Source organism: Melopsittacus undulatus, chromosome 2 (genome assembly GCF_012275295.1).
Source record: "Melopsittacus undulatus isolate bMelUnd1 chromosome 2, bMelUnd1.mat.Z, whole genome shotgun sequence".
NCBI classification, from domain to species: Eukaryota; Metazoa; Chordata; class Aves; order Psittaciformes; family Psittaculidae; genus Melopsittacus; species Melopsittacus undulatus.
The window spans coordinates 84,990,210-85,005,608 of NC_047528.1; the positions used below are offsets into that span (position 1 = coordinate 84,990,210).

At 39.6% G+C, this 15,399-nt stretch overlaps 1 protein-coding gene across 1 annotated transcript in view; it reads right to left on the bottom strand.

The window, feature by feature from the left end:
* CFAP47 (cilia and flagella associated protein 47) overlaps nucleotides 1-15,399 on the bottom strand; it is a 285,559-nt gene that overhangs the window by 202,696 nt on the left and 67,464 nt on the right. The window contains exons 32-34 of the mRNA XM_034074649.1: nucleotides 14,760-14,856; nucleotides 11,284-11,421; nucleotides 7,352-7,547 (exon numbers count right to left, since the gene is read on the bottom strand). Coding sequence (XP_033930540.1) covers nucleotides 7,352-7,547; nucleotides 11,284-11,421; nucleotides 14,760-14,856 — 431 coding nt within the window. The remainder of the gene's footprint in view (nucleotides 1-7,351; nucleotides 7,548-11,283; nucleotides 11,422-14,759; nucleotides 14,857-15,399) is intronic.

Consider the following 15,399-nt stretch of genomic DNA (forward strand, 5'->3'; position numbering starts at 1 on the left):
TGGAGTATACAATACAGATCATAAGAAAGATGAGAGAAAATATGCCTTTGAGTATTTTTTGAAAAAGGCTATTATGCTCTTTCTAAAATGTATTTAGGATAAACAGAATTATAATGTATCTACCTTCAGCACATACAACATGTGAGGCTACGTTTATCTTAACATGGAAAACAAGAAGTCTTTTATTAGAGACTTGCAGGCAAATTACAGTTCCTATTTCAGGCAGGATGCTACACCACTTGCTCAACAAAACTATAATTATTCTTTTAAGAACCCCTGAAAGATTAGGGACAGATCAATTTAATGCCACTGTCAATTCATAATAATTCTAAGCAGAAAAGTTCAAGAAGCACCACAAGGGGCAGTGACAGAAAAACGGATACACTGGGAATATGTCTCATTTATTCCTATCTGTTACAGAGGTTTTTACCTTGAGGCATGAACATTTACCTTTCTGCTCCTCATAAAATTTTTCAACCATCTTTCTCTATCTATGCAATCCTTTTTTATTTATGTCAAATCTTATCCAAAATAATATCTTAAATTGAAAAATTCCTTAAGTTTTATGTATCACATAAGAACGGTGTTACTTTTATCAGTTTCTTTTCAAGAGAAAGTTTGTATTTGTAAAGAGAACAAGTTTTAAAATCACTGAATTGTAGTAAAAGCTTCTTGGTTAACATCTCACCTTTGACACTTTTTTTATCATGGCATTTCACTGATAGATCACTTTGATTTAAAATACAATAAATCACAACAATTCATTACAGCATACCTGGCTTCTGAATGAATACTGTAAATTCACATTATCTTAGTTAAAAAAAAAAAGAAAGTTTAATACTCTTCTGTATGAAATGCACTGTTTGATCCTTACAATGAATTACCAGAACCTTTTTCAATCAATGAGTCTGAAATACCTTTTCATCTCACAAAATATCTTAAGTTGTATTACTAAATCCACAGCTATACCATACTCAATCTACACATTTGGCATGCACTGAAGAAGTAGCAGTAATTACACAATCAGAAAGCTTATTTATTCCAATTAGTATACAAACAGCACAAAGTGACTTGTTTAGCTGAAATTAGAATAGCTGTCTAGGAATCTCAAAATGTATTGCAAGTAAGGAAACAAAATTTCTTCCTGATTACTGTAATAAGGGCCCTCTTTTTTGAGGGTCAGCATATATGTATATATACATATACAATTTACTTATAAGCACACCTGTCTACAAACACACACACACATTTACGTATATGTGTCCTGGATTCAGCTGTGTCATGGGTTCACCAGTAGCTCATGCTCTGCCAGAGAGGAGGGAGAGATAGGGCACCTGGTCTGGGCTAGTCGGGGAGGTATTCCATACCACAGCACGTCCTGCTCGGGGAGGGGACTGGAAGCTGGTCGGAAGGGGAGGGGCTAACACACTCCCGGGTTGGGCTCAGAGAGGGAACTGGAAGTTGGCCAGGAGGGGAGGGGTTAGCTCTCTTCCGGGCTGGGCTCGTTTCGGCGGGTGGTATCGTATTCTCTCTCCTTGTTTATTTCCTCTAACGTTGATTTGTTGGTGGTAGCAGTAGTGATTTGTGTTATACCTTAATTGCTGGACTGATTTTACCTCAATCCGTGGGAGTTGTATTCCTCTGGCTCTCCTTCCCATCCCTCCGGGAGTGGGAAGGTGGGGGAGGGGGGGGAAACAGGGGAGTGTGTGGTACTGCGGGAGGCTGAGGTAAGGTTTTAAACCACGACAAGCTGTAACAGTTATTTTTATCCTTAGGAGCCGGTGCAGTGCTGTGTTTCGGCTTTAGTCTGAAAATAATGCTGATAGCACGCAGATGTTTTAGTTGTTGCTACGTAATGCTTACCCTGATCAATGCCTTTCCAGTTTCTCATGCTCTGCTAGTGAAGAGGGGTACAGGAAGCTGGGAGGAAGCAGAGACAGGACACCTGACCCAAACTAGCCAAAGGGGTATTCCATACCACAGCACATCATCCCGCTACATAAACTGGGGTGAGTTACCCAGAAGGCCCAGATCACTGCTCAGGTAAGGCTGGGGATTGGTCAGTGGGTGGTGAGCAATTTTACTGTGTTTATTAAGTTTTTTTAATTTTCTTCCCTCTTTGGTTTTATATTCTCTTCCTTTGTTATTTCCATTACCACTACTGTTACTGGTGGTAGTAGTAGAAGTTTTGTATTATACCCTAGTTACTGGACTATTCTTATCTCAACCTGTGGGATTTACATTCTTTCAGTTCTCCTCCCCATCATTCTGGGAATGTGGAGAAAGACAGAATCAGGACTGTGTGAGCAGCTGCATGGTTCTGAGTTATCGGCTGGGCTTAAACCATGACAATATTCATACACACGAATATATATGCAATTATATGTAGCCCTAAGAGTTTGGACTTTTTTTCTTCTTTTGAAAGATCTTTTTAGGGTTTTTTCAAATATGAACTCTTTGAATCTTTTTAATATAGGACTCCTCCTTCTATTTTTATAGATTTTTAGATTTTTAATTGTGGCATTAAAGAACTCCAGCAACTTTTAGTTTTTTCCTGACTCCTCTTATTTTTTTTCCTTTGTGCTATCAGTGGTTAGTTTTTCAGAGAGGAATGTCGAAAAGAAAAAATAAATATGAAGACATGGTAGAAGGAGACCAATAACTAGTGGTGTCACTCAGGGATCCGTGTTGGGACCAGTCTTGTTTAACATCTTTGTCGATGACACGGACAGCGGGATTGAGTGTGCCCTCAGCAAGTTTGCCGATGACACCAAGCTGTGTGGTTCGGTTGATACACTGGAGGGAAGGAATGCCATTCAGAGGGACCTTGACACACTTGTGATGTGGGCTGATGCCAACCTCATGAAGTTTAACCATGACAAGTGCAAGGTCCTACACCTGGGTCGGAGCAATCCCAGGCACAGCTACAGGTTGGGCAAAAAGGAAATTCATGGTAGTCCTGCGGAGAAGGACTTGGGGGTGTTGGTCGACGAGAAAATGAACATGAGCCAGCTTCAGTGTGCGCTTACAGTCCAGAAAGCCAACCGTATCCTGGGCTGCATCAAAAGGAGTGTGACCAGCAGGTCGAAGGAGGTGATCCTACCCCTCTACTCTGCTCCTGTGAGACCTCACTTGCAGTATTGTGTGCAGTTCTGGTGTCCTCGACATAAAAAGGACATGGAACTGTTGGAACAAGTCCAGAGGAGGGCCACGAGGATGATCAGGGGACTGGAGCACCTCCCATATGAAGACAGGCTGAGAAAGTTGGGGCTGTTCAGCCTGGAGAAGAGAAGGCTGCGTGGAGACCTCCTAGCAGCCTTCCAGTATCTGAAGGGGGCCTACAGGGATGCTGGTGAGGGACTATTCATTAGGGACTGTAGTGATAGGACAAGGGGTAACGGGTTAAAACTTAAACAGCAGAGGTTTAGGTTGGATATAAGGAAGAAATTCTTTACTGTGAGGGTGGTGAGGTACTGGAATGGGTTGCCCAGGGAGGTTGTGAATGCTCCATCCCTGGCAATGTTCAAGGCCAGGTTGGATGAAGCCTTGGGTGATATGGTTTAGTGTGAGGTGTCCCTGCCCATGGCAAGGGATTTGGAACTAGATGATCTTGAGGTCCTCTCCAACCCTAACTATTCTGTGATTCTATGATTGTAAGGTAAACTGAAAATTTATTACACTCAATTCATGCTTCTCCTCTCATCATTATTATTGCCTATATAATACCTTAATTTGGCACTGAATCTCATGTTTCATGTATAATTACGGTGTTAGGTAAACAAGCAAAATTGCATATTGCAATTTTACAGTAGTTGGTCTCAAGTTTCAACACTGCTTTCCATTTTATGGTCATTAAGACATATTATAAGTGTGCTTCCTAAAACATATGTCAAGAGGCTTTTGTAGAAGCAGTAAGGGCAGAAGATGTGGAGGTAGTAAACTCCTTGCTCATGTTCTCTCTATGATATTGAGATCTTAATTTTTGCAAGAGTACTGATGAATGACAGGTATCTTCAACTTCAGAAGGAAGTAATAAAGATGTATATTTAAAGCCTCTCTGCACTGCAGAAGCTCCGCCTTGCTCACTGTCACATTTCACTTTAAGGAGCTCAGGTATCACAGGAAAGACTGAGAAATGTGGCCTGGATAGATCTTCATTTTTTTAGTAGGAATGGATCACCCAACAGATCAGCTTGAGCTGGAAGCAGCTTGTCCTGTTTTCAGCTGGGACAGAGTTAATTTTCCTTCTAGTAACTGGTACAGTGCTGTGTTTTGGCTGAAGTCCGAGAACAATGCTTGATAACACACCAATGGTTTAGTTGTTTCTAAGTAGTGCATACTCTAAGTCGAGGACTTTTTAATTTCCCATGCTCTGGCAGTCAGGAGAGGCACAAGAACTTGGGGGAGTACAGCCAGGACAGCTGACCTGAAAATAGCCAAGGGGATATTTCCATACCACAGAACATCATGTTCAGTATAGAAAGTGGGAGGAGTTGGTCAGAAGGGGCCATTTGCTTCTCTGGCACAGGCCATGCATCAGATGGTGAGCAATTGCACTGTTCATCACTGTTGTTTGCTGGGGAGGGATTTGTTTTATCTCTCTCTCACTTCTTGTAATTTCCAAACTTCCCCTGAGTTGTCCTGACCTTTCTAGGATTACTGAGCATGGCCTTGCTATAACATTGGCTAGCTCCCTCGCATTTTTTGGTGTAAGCCATCTGGTCTCATTGACTTGTGTTTGCCTGATTTAAGTTCTCCCTAATCTAATCCTCCTCCACCTAGGCTAGGTCCTTCTTGCTCCAGATTCCCATTCATCTTGAGGGCCTAGGATTGCTCAGTGCTAGTCTTATCAAAACAGACCAAGGTGAAGAAGTCATTAAGAACATCAGCCTTTTCTGTCCTCTGTCATCAGATTCTCTGTCCCATTCTTTCTTCTGAGGGAATGGCATAGTAGCAGACATCAATTAATTCTGAGGCAGTAAAGGCAAAAAAGTGAGGAAAAGTAAATGACAGAACAGAGGATTCAAAAAGATACTGAGACAAGCCCTAGTGGAACAGAACAGGATAAGATCACTCAGCTAAGAACTTTCATTCTATTAAATGACTATGAACTTCATAATTTTTCAGAATTTTCCTTTTTTTTTTAATTATTGTATCTTTAGCAATGCTCAGTAACGTAGGGTTTTTAGAGAAATGGAAATAGAAGCAGAGGGTTTGCTTATGTGCACACACTGAGGTATTTCTGTATGCCCCCTAGCAAACAGAATATACTATGCATGAACCAAAAAAGCCATATACAAGTCAAGATAGCATGGCAGTATCTAATTTCCCACAGACAGAAAGCATATATAATTTCTGCTTTCTCATTCCAATCTTGTACTTCTCTGAAAGCAGAAAAAAATAATTAACTGAAATTGTAAGGGAGAACTCTAATGCAGATAAACATTCCTTGGCAGTAACCATAAAATTCATCTTTACCTGTGACTCAGAGCCCAATCTGCAAACACGTCTGCACAAATGGATACACTAACTTCCTGAGTTGTCTGTCCTATTAGCATGCCTTAATAGAAGTTATTATTAGTACTGAGAACCCCAATATTGTAATTAACTTGTTCTTTTTGGATGCTAACTTTGGGGAAGATTTAAAAATAAGTAATTGGAAAAAAAAACTTAACAATTGCTGATAACCACATGAAACCCTATCCTTTTAAAAAAACTTGCTTTAATATTTTAATATTATAACGTACTATTGGCATGAAAAACTACACCTTCAATAACTGGATGCTTAAAAAGCATCATCAGTAGGTATTTCTGCTGGACCAAGATATTTGAAGGATTTTGCACAGAAGTGTCCACTAGATCTGCTGAGTTCCCACAGGCCAAAACAAGGCTTGCTGTGCCTAAACACCTACGTATTACTATAGCCTACAATAAAGAGAATGGACAGTAATGCTGAGGAATATATCCATGTGGCATTTATGGTCAGCTACAAGACTGGCCAATAAATTTTATTTCTTAAGCTCTTTGCAAATTGTCATCTATACACACAGGACCTGGGTAACACCAAGCGAGCAGAGTACTTGCAATTGACTGCAAGAGAGCTCCACCAAAGCTGGCACTAGACATAGTAAATAAGAAAACAACACAGTGCAAATACACCTACTTACTGTAGGGCATGTTACTTTAGCTCAGGAAGCTCCCTGAGTTAATCATAAAATCAGACCCAAACTATGACTTGACAGCTAGAAATCTATTTCTGTTGGATGCAGGGGGTATATGTTAGCAGCAGAATTATTCAACACATTTAAGAATTTCTAGTATAAATTGCTTCTGTACACTAAAATGAGAAAAACAAAGAGATATTCAAAGCATTTGCAAGGCAGAGAATATGTCCAAATGGGACTAGTGGAAGATTATATGCAAGTAGGTTATCCATAATTCAGACAGGTCAGAAATCACTCAAGACAAAAATGACATTAGACAATCTTTTCCATGTGTGGCTTATGAACCATTTTGGAGTCCTTGCCTGACCATCATCAGACTGCCTTTTCTTAGTGTCAACTATCCATTCAAAGTTAATGCTGAAAGAGACAATGAAGTTAGAGTCAAGAAGCAAAAGGCAGAAACTATACAAAGAAATACAATTAATCATTACTAATGATTGAACAGTTCTATTAGATTTGAACACCAGAACTGCCTAGGTCAGTCTTAAACAGAACATGTCATTTTGCCTAAACAAGCAATCATGAGGTGTCAAACTGACCTTGCAAGTACGACAAGATTTACAATCTGGTACCTTGGTCTCCATTATTTTTCTAAATGGCATTAGAATAAAGGCAATACAAAAATTATTCTAAAAATTCTGAACAGCTAGCTCTCAAACACACCACTACAAGCACACAGAATCACATAATCCCAAAGGTTGCAAGGGACCTCGAAGGATCATCTAGTCCAATCCCTCTGCAAGAGCAGGGTAACCTAGACAAATACTAACTGCATGTGACTATAAACAGGAAACAAAGAGAAAATGATTACTGTTAGCACTTCCCTCCTGAGATCACTAATGCAAAGAAGAATGTAAGTAGGTTCAACATGCTTCACCCTTTATGCCTAGTTTGAAACTCTAAGAATGCACAGAATACAGAAGATATCTCACAAACAGTGCTAGTAACAAAGACACTTATCTTGGAACACAGAAACGCAAGGAAAGGAAATATATATGTGCAAGCAATAACTTATCCAAAAAAAATACTTTCAGTGGTAATTTCTCATGATATGTCTATGAATAGCAATTCTAAAAGTCTACAGAAACAGTATTAAATGGAAGAGTATAATGAAAGAATGATTTCACCTTTTTGGCAGTCTTTCCACACAGTTTTTCGATTCTTCTCATAATGTTTATTCAACCAGGTGAGGATGGTTCGTTCATATGGAGAATATATATTACTGGATAATGGTTCTGATTTTATCCTTGGCATGTTCTGCACATTTTCCAAGCTGAGCTGATCAGTGATATTACGTGAAAAAACATGTGGAAGAACAAACACCTGAAATTAGAAAAAGTGGTAAAGAGAACAGACTTGCTGAGGTCTTGGGAATCTGTAAAGGTCTCAGTCAACTAGAAGCTGGCAAATGTGCTCATTTTCAAGAAGGGGAAGAAGGAAGACACAGGTAATTATAGGCCTCTCAGTCCCACTTCAGTGCCTGGTAAAATTCTGAAGAATGGTGTTCTGGGAGTTCCTGACAACCATTTGAGAGACAATGCAGTCATTGGTCATAACCAGCAGAGGTTCACAAAGGCAAAGTCCCGCTTAACCAATTTAATTTTCTTTTATGAGAAGGTCACCCATCTAGTTGACCAAGGGAAGCCAGTAGATGTGGGTTTCTTGGATTTTAGCTAAGCTTATAATACTGTCTCTCACAGAATCCTTCCAGACAAAATGTCCAGCATACACCTAGACAAGTTGAAAATATGATGGCTGAACAATGGCCAACAAGTCAGGCTAAAGAGTTTTAGTAAATGGAGTTACAGCCGGCTGGCAGCCAGTCATCCAGGGCTTAATTTTAGGGCCAGTGCTCTTTAGTGTTTGTAGGAATGATCTGGACATACGGATCGAATGTACATTAAGTTTGTTGATGATGTACATTAAGTTTGTTGATGATACTATATTAGGAGTAGCTCTGGACTCTCTCAAAGGTAGAAAGGCCTTACAAAGATATCTGGATAGACTAGAGAGCTGGACAATCATAAACTGTATTAAATTTAACAAGAGCAAGTGCCATATTTGCACCCAGGATGGAATAATCCTACATACACATTTAAAATGGGGAATGAGAGACTGGATAGCAGCCCTGCACTTAGTCACATGGTTTAGTTTTATGTAGGAGCAGCAAGTTGAACTATGTGTCCCTTCCAACTCAAGATATTCTATGATTCTAAATATCTTTTAGCTTCCAATATTTTTCCAAGTTTTGAGGAACTGAATTAAATCACTGGACTCATCTGGATTCCAAGTAATACTGTGTATATTCCAACCAAAGCACTAATCCCTGAACTACTATACTGGTCTCCAGTGCAATCTACAGACAATCTTGAAATGCTATCTTTCATGAGCCAGTTTGGACTTCCTTAATCAGGTCCAAATTACACTGACTGTTTCTCCTGAAAAAATAAACATTATAATGTCTACAACAAAATTTTGATTCTCAGTCTTGTATGAACATACATTAAAAAAAAACAAACAAAGCAACATCTCTATATAAAATATGTAAGAAATATAAAAAAGTTAAAAGTAAAAATTCTACACAATATTTTCCTTTTCCCCACTTCCCCCCCCCCCCACCCCCAGAACTGAAATGGCTGCATAGAAAAATAGATTTGAAGGAAGAACACAGAACTTATTTTGGGGATGATGATGAAGTCAACAACTTTGGTTTCATCCTCCATTATCAAAGAGGTCTCAGGCCTGATCACCTTAGCTAGTGACTAGACTACCAAGGACCATGGTCATAAATACTAATTATACTGCATCAGCTCCACAGTGCCATTATATTCACAGATAATTTAGGAAGAGTTTAAGGACTAATTGTTTGGTGGAAAAAAAAAAAAGGCTATCATTGACAATGTCAATTAACAATTAATCAATTAATGCAAATCCAGTAAAATGTTACTTTGAAATATGGATTGGGCCCAGTTTCTCAGTCCCTTAAGCACTCTCAGTGATGACAAATTGCCTGACCCATAGATACATAAAGAAAATGCCATTTCATCTAATCAGAATAAAAACAGCTTGCACCCCTTTTATAATTTTTCTTCTTCATATTAGTTTCCAATACCAGATTTTTAGAGAAAGCCTCTAGTTTTTTGAGGCAAAACGTTAAAACTTTAATCCCTCCACTTGCTGCAGAAGTACTCTTACTATATACTCTTACATATAGTATGATGCAGCTACAGCCATGTGCTTCACAGTTCTCACATTTACATCTGCATTTCTTTTTTTTCTCTGAATTTTTTCTAAAGACAAATTTTCTATATACTACTATACAAACCCTACCTAACTATTAATGTACACTAGATCCAAGCTATAACATCGATATATAATTACAATTTTAAAAATAGTCACTTTGAAATTCTTTTTTAAACCCTGAAGCATTTCAGTTCAGCAAAGCATAGTTCTATGCAGAGATGGCTGGGCTAATTTAATTTAAATATTTGGATTTTTCTCCATGGCATTTTATTGATTTGTATAGGACTATTTTATACGAAAAAGAAATATCAGCATACACAGATACAAATCTGAAGAAAACAACAGCAAAATAAGCAAGCAAATATATACTACTTCATGCTTTTCTCAAAAGGCAGTGTCTTTGTAGTTAATTTATTGCCACATTCCTTCACCAATATGTTCTGATGTTCTGTGAAAAGAATCAAAGCAGTAATAGCAACTACATTTAGAAGAAAACACGAAGAGTTATTTACCCATAAAAAACTCTTTTACTGTCTTTTAAAAAGAAGAATCCAACTCATCCTAATCCAGTTCATCAGGGACTGTAATTATAGAACAAGAGGGAACGGCTTTAAACTTAAACAGGGGAAGTTCAGGTAAGAACAGGTTGCTCAAATAAGTGGTAAATGCTCCAGCCCTGGTAATGTTCAAGGCCAGGTTGGACAGAGTCTTGGGCAACAACATGGTCTAGTGTGAGGTGGACCCCTGTCTATGGCAGGGGTTTTTGAACTAGATGATCTTAAGGTCCTTTCCAACCCTAATTATTCTATGATCCTAAGATGCCCGCATGCTTACATTCCTACTGAGATCCTGTCAAGGAACCAGAGCACTGTTCACCAGAACAATGACAGTTTGGAGCCCACTGTATTTATTAAAATAACTAGAAAAATAAATTAATTAGCTATAAGATTGGGAAATATTATTAATTAACTGTAAGAAACATCATTATTACCGCATGCCCATTAAATTTAAAGATAAGTAGTCTTTACTGAAAATCTGGCCTGACCCACGGGCTCAATTACCACTTCTGCTACTAGTGTTTCTCTGTTTCTATTAGCCTAGTCTTTTCAGATTTGCAAAATACCAGCAATATTTTAGTCCTTGCTTGAAAAGAGAACTAAAAGTATATCTTTATGACTGATGAATTTGCCATTTTATTCCCAACAGGTTCTACCGTTTCTTCAGAATAAAATTAATTTTCCATTCTTCTGAGATGGATTTACATGTACTATTTTTCCTCTGGAACTTCTGCAGCAACATAAGTTTACATAACAAGCAAGTGGCCATAATGCACTAAGTACAGGTATGAAAGCAATACGAGATGACATTTCAGCTGATAAAGAATAATTTCAAGTATTTGTAATAACAGCACTTTATTTCTAGAATAAAATTGGATAACAAAACTTCTTTTAGATGAACAGATAATTTCCTTTATTTTTTTTTTCTGAAATTTGCAGCATGCTATGTAAGGATTCTGTTTCTTCTTATTTTGCTTGAAATAAGACTATTGTAATCACAAAAATGCTTGTCTCTACTTTCATTTTAATGAAACTGGTTTCAAGATATGAAACATTCTCTTCATTTCAGAATATTTCAACAGTAACCCAAATAAATATTTTTATGCAAACCAATCTATGTTCTCAATCAATATTTTTCTTCTCTCTTAGAAAGAAATAAAGAAAAAAACAAAACTTGAATATACCACAGATCTTTTTAAAAACGAAGTTTTTGCCATCAGTTCTTCAGAATTTAACTGATAAATATATCTATAATTTACCTTGTATATCTGCAGCAGCACATCTGTCCAAGCTCGTTTGCTCATTGTCTCAAATACACTGTCCTTCAGAATTAATAGATGCTTCTTGCTGTAGATCTCTGAGATTTTCTCATCTATTTTTAACTCAGACATATGACCCTTCAGATAAAAGAATGGGATTTATTTTTTTATATTTATTCCAGTGGTTTGCATAGAAAATTCACAAGAGGACAATAATGAATCAATGGCATAAATGCCTGATAATATCTACTATAGTGCAACAATGATCAGCAGCATTAGAACCATTTACAGTTCACAGGTGTCCCAGGAATAAGCAGTGCAATACAGAATTGACAGGATTTTCGTCATGAAACATGGTGGGATGGCTCCTATAACTGGAGTGTTGGAATGGAAAGTTACAGGCTTTTCTGAAAAGACAGGCCTGGCAGGCAGGGAGAGGGAGTTGTACTTCATGTTAGGGATAGGCTAGAGAGTATGGAACTCTGTCTGGGGACAGGTTATCAGTTAACAGAGAGTTTGTGGGTCAGGGTTAAATGGAAAACAGCTATGGGGGACATTACTGTGGGCATCTGTTAAAGACCTCCTGATTAACAGGAACCTGTGGATGAAGCACTCTACAGACAAATAGGAAAAGCCTCACGCTCACAGGCCCTTGTTCTCATGGAGGACTTCAATCACCCTGACATCTGTTGGAGCGACTGAATGGCCTGGTACAAGAAATGCAGGAGGTTCCTCGATTGTGTGGAAGACAACTTCCTTCTGCAAGTAATAGAGGAGCTGACAAGGAGAGGTGCCCTGCTTGACCTCGTGCCCACCAACAGGAAAGGACTCACTGGAAATGTGACATGAGATCCTCAGGACAGTGAGAAGGGCGTGCAGTAAGCTCACTGCCCTGGACTTCAAGAGAGCAGATTTTGGCCTCTTCAGAAACCTCCTTAGTAAGGTTCCATGGGATATAGTGCCCTAGAGGGCAGGGTGGCCCAAGATTCTTGGTTGATATTCAAGGATCACCTGCTACAAGCTCAGGAGTGTTACATCCCAGCTAGAAGGAAGTGCAGCAGGAGGGCCAGGAGACCTCCTTGGATGGATAAGGAGCTGCTGAGAAAAATTCAAAGAAAAAAAAGAGGCTTATAAAAGCTGGAACCAAGGACAGGCAGCCTGGGATGAATACAGCAATGTCATCTGGGAAGCTAGGGACCAGTTAGAAAAGCTAAGGACCAGTTAGAATTAAACTTGGCTAGGGATGTTAAAGATAATAGGAAGGGATTCTATAGGTATGTAGCAGCTAAAAAACAGACTAGGGCAAACATAGGCACCCTCTGGAAGCTATAGGGAGAACTGGCTACATAGGACTTGGAGAAGGCTGAGGTTCTGAATGACTTCTTTGCCTCGGTCTTCACTGGCAAAAGCTCTGACTGCACCACCCAAGTCTTGGAAGGCAAACACAGAAACTGTGAGAATGAAGACCTTGGGCCCACTGTAGGACAGGATCTGGTTGGAGACCATCTTAAAAACATGAACGTGCACAAGTCCATGGGACCTGATGAAATCCAGCTGCAGATCCTGAAGGAGCTGGCAAATGAAGTTGCTAAGCCACTATCCATCATATTTCAAAAATCAAGTCAGGTGAAGTTCCCTAGGACTGGAAAAAGGGAAATATGACCCCCATTTTCAAGAAGGGGAAAATGGATGACCCAGGGAATTACAGAACAGTCAGTCTCACCTCTGTGCCTGGCATAATCTGGGAGCAGATTCTCCTGGAAGGCATGCTAGGGCACATAAAAAACAACAAGGTGCTTGGTGACAGCCAGCATGGCTTCACTAGGGGGAAATCCTGCCTGACCAATCTGGGGGCCTTCTGTGATGGAGCTATGGACCTGATGGACACGGGTAGAGCAGCTGACATCACCTACCTGGACTTGTGCAAAGCGTTTGACACTGTCCCACATGACATCCTTGTCTCTAAATTGGAGAGACATCAATTTGATAAGTGGACCACTCGGAGGATAATGAACTGGCTGGAAGGCTGCACGCAAAGAGTTGTGGTCAGTGGCTCAATGTCCAGCTGGAGACCAGTAAGGAGTGGTGTCCCTCAGGGATTGGTGTTGGGACCGGTCTTGTTCAACATCTTTTGTCAGTGACATGGACAGTGGGATTGAGTGTGCCCTCAGCAAGTTTGCCGATGACACCAAGCTGTGCGGCTCGGTTGATACACTGGAGGGAAGGAATGCCATCCAGAGGGACCTTGGCATGCTTGTGAGATGGCTGATGCCAACCTCATGAAGTTTAACCAAGACAAGTGCAAGGTCCTACACCTGGGTCTGAGCAATCCCAGGCACAGGTACAGGTTGGGCAGAGAAGAGATTCAGAGCAGCCCTGAGGAGAAGGACCTGGGGGTGTTGGTCGATGAGAAAATAAACATGAGCCAGCTTCAGTGTGTGCTTGAAGCCCAGAAAGCCAACTGTATCCTGGGCTGCATCAAAAGAAGCGTGACAAGCAGGTTGAAGGGGGTGATCCTGCCCCTCTACTCTGCTCTCGCGAGACTACACTTGCAGTATTGTGTACAGTTCTGGTGTCCTCAACATGAAAAAGACATGGAACTGTTGGAATAAGTCCACAGGAGGGCCACGAGGATGATCAGGACTGAAGCACCTCCCATATGGAGACAGGCTGAGAAAGTTGGGGCTGTTTGGCCTGGAGAAGAGAAGGCTGCATGGAGACCTCATAGCAGCCTTCCAGTATCTGAAGGGGGCCTATAAGGATGTTGAGGAGGGACTCTTCATTAGGGATTGTAGTGAAAGGACAAGGGGTAATGGGTTAAAACTTAAACAGGGGAGGTTTAGATTGGATATAAGGATGAAATTCTTTACTGATAGGGTGGTGAGGCACTGGAATCTGGAATGGGCTATCCAGGGAGTCTGTGAATGCTCCACCCCTGGCAGTGTTCAAGACCAGGTTGAACAGAGCCTTGGGTGATATGGTTTAGTGTGAGGTGTCCCTGCCCATGGCAGAGGGGTTGAAACCAGATGATCTTAAGGTTCTTTCCAACCCGAATTATTCTATGATTCTATCATTCTATACTTTGAAAGCAGCAATCAGGACAGAGAAGGAATACAAAGGATATAGTTTAAAAAACTATAAAATCAGTAGAAAATAATAAAATTAATTTTACTTTGAGAAAACATGTATCTTTGAAATAAAGTACAGGTATCAGCAGCATCAGAAGGAATAGAGGATGAAAAATCTAAGCGTTGGTGCCAGTTTAAATTTCAGCTCAATTTCGTGCACATGCTTAGATGTGTGCAACCCAAAACAGTCACCACAGTAGGTATATTCATGGTCCTCAGTGGACTCTCATTAATCTCTGAAAGACTGACACTTAGCACATGGTCCTTGTTAAAAAATAAGGAACAAAAAATGGAACGAAACTAACAAACACAAAAACAAAACAAAAAGAACAACCAAACCAAACCTACCTTAAGTTCAGTTTGCTGTACTTTAATCCATTTCTTATAATCATCAGGTTCAAGCAGAAATTCTGGCATAACATGAGGAAGATAAGCTCCTTGGCATCTGAAATCATAAAGTAGGAAAAGTTAATAGGTCAGCAAAATAATTCTTTTTAAGAGCTGTCCAATTTTTTTAACTTACTTAGCCTGTGTACAAGCTCTTCTAAGTTTCATTTAAGTGCACTTTGGACTAATGATCCAGTGCTACTAATTGCTTCAATAGTTTCTATTTATGAAATTCATGTGCCTACAACTAAACAACTTTGGACAGACCAGCTTTTTTACAATATATATTATGTATTACAGCACAAAACATCAAAACCAGGTAATACCTTTTTCCATGTGAAAGTCAAAAGACCAGTGTTACGTAACATTAGCAGAATTAAAATTTGACAATGCTTCATCTGTCTGCAGGTCTGATGTCAAAAGTGTCATGGGTGTGAGCAAAGGGATTTCAAAACACTCAGTTGTTAAACTGACTTGCCATCTGTTCTAAAGTGACTAATAAATTCAATAGGAAAAGTAATGGAAGGCAACTTCATTAGACTGAATACCAAGAAAAGCTAACTCCCACATGAAGAAAGACTACTATTTATTTCAAATGACA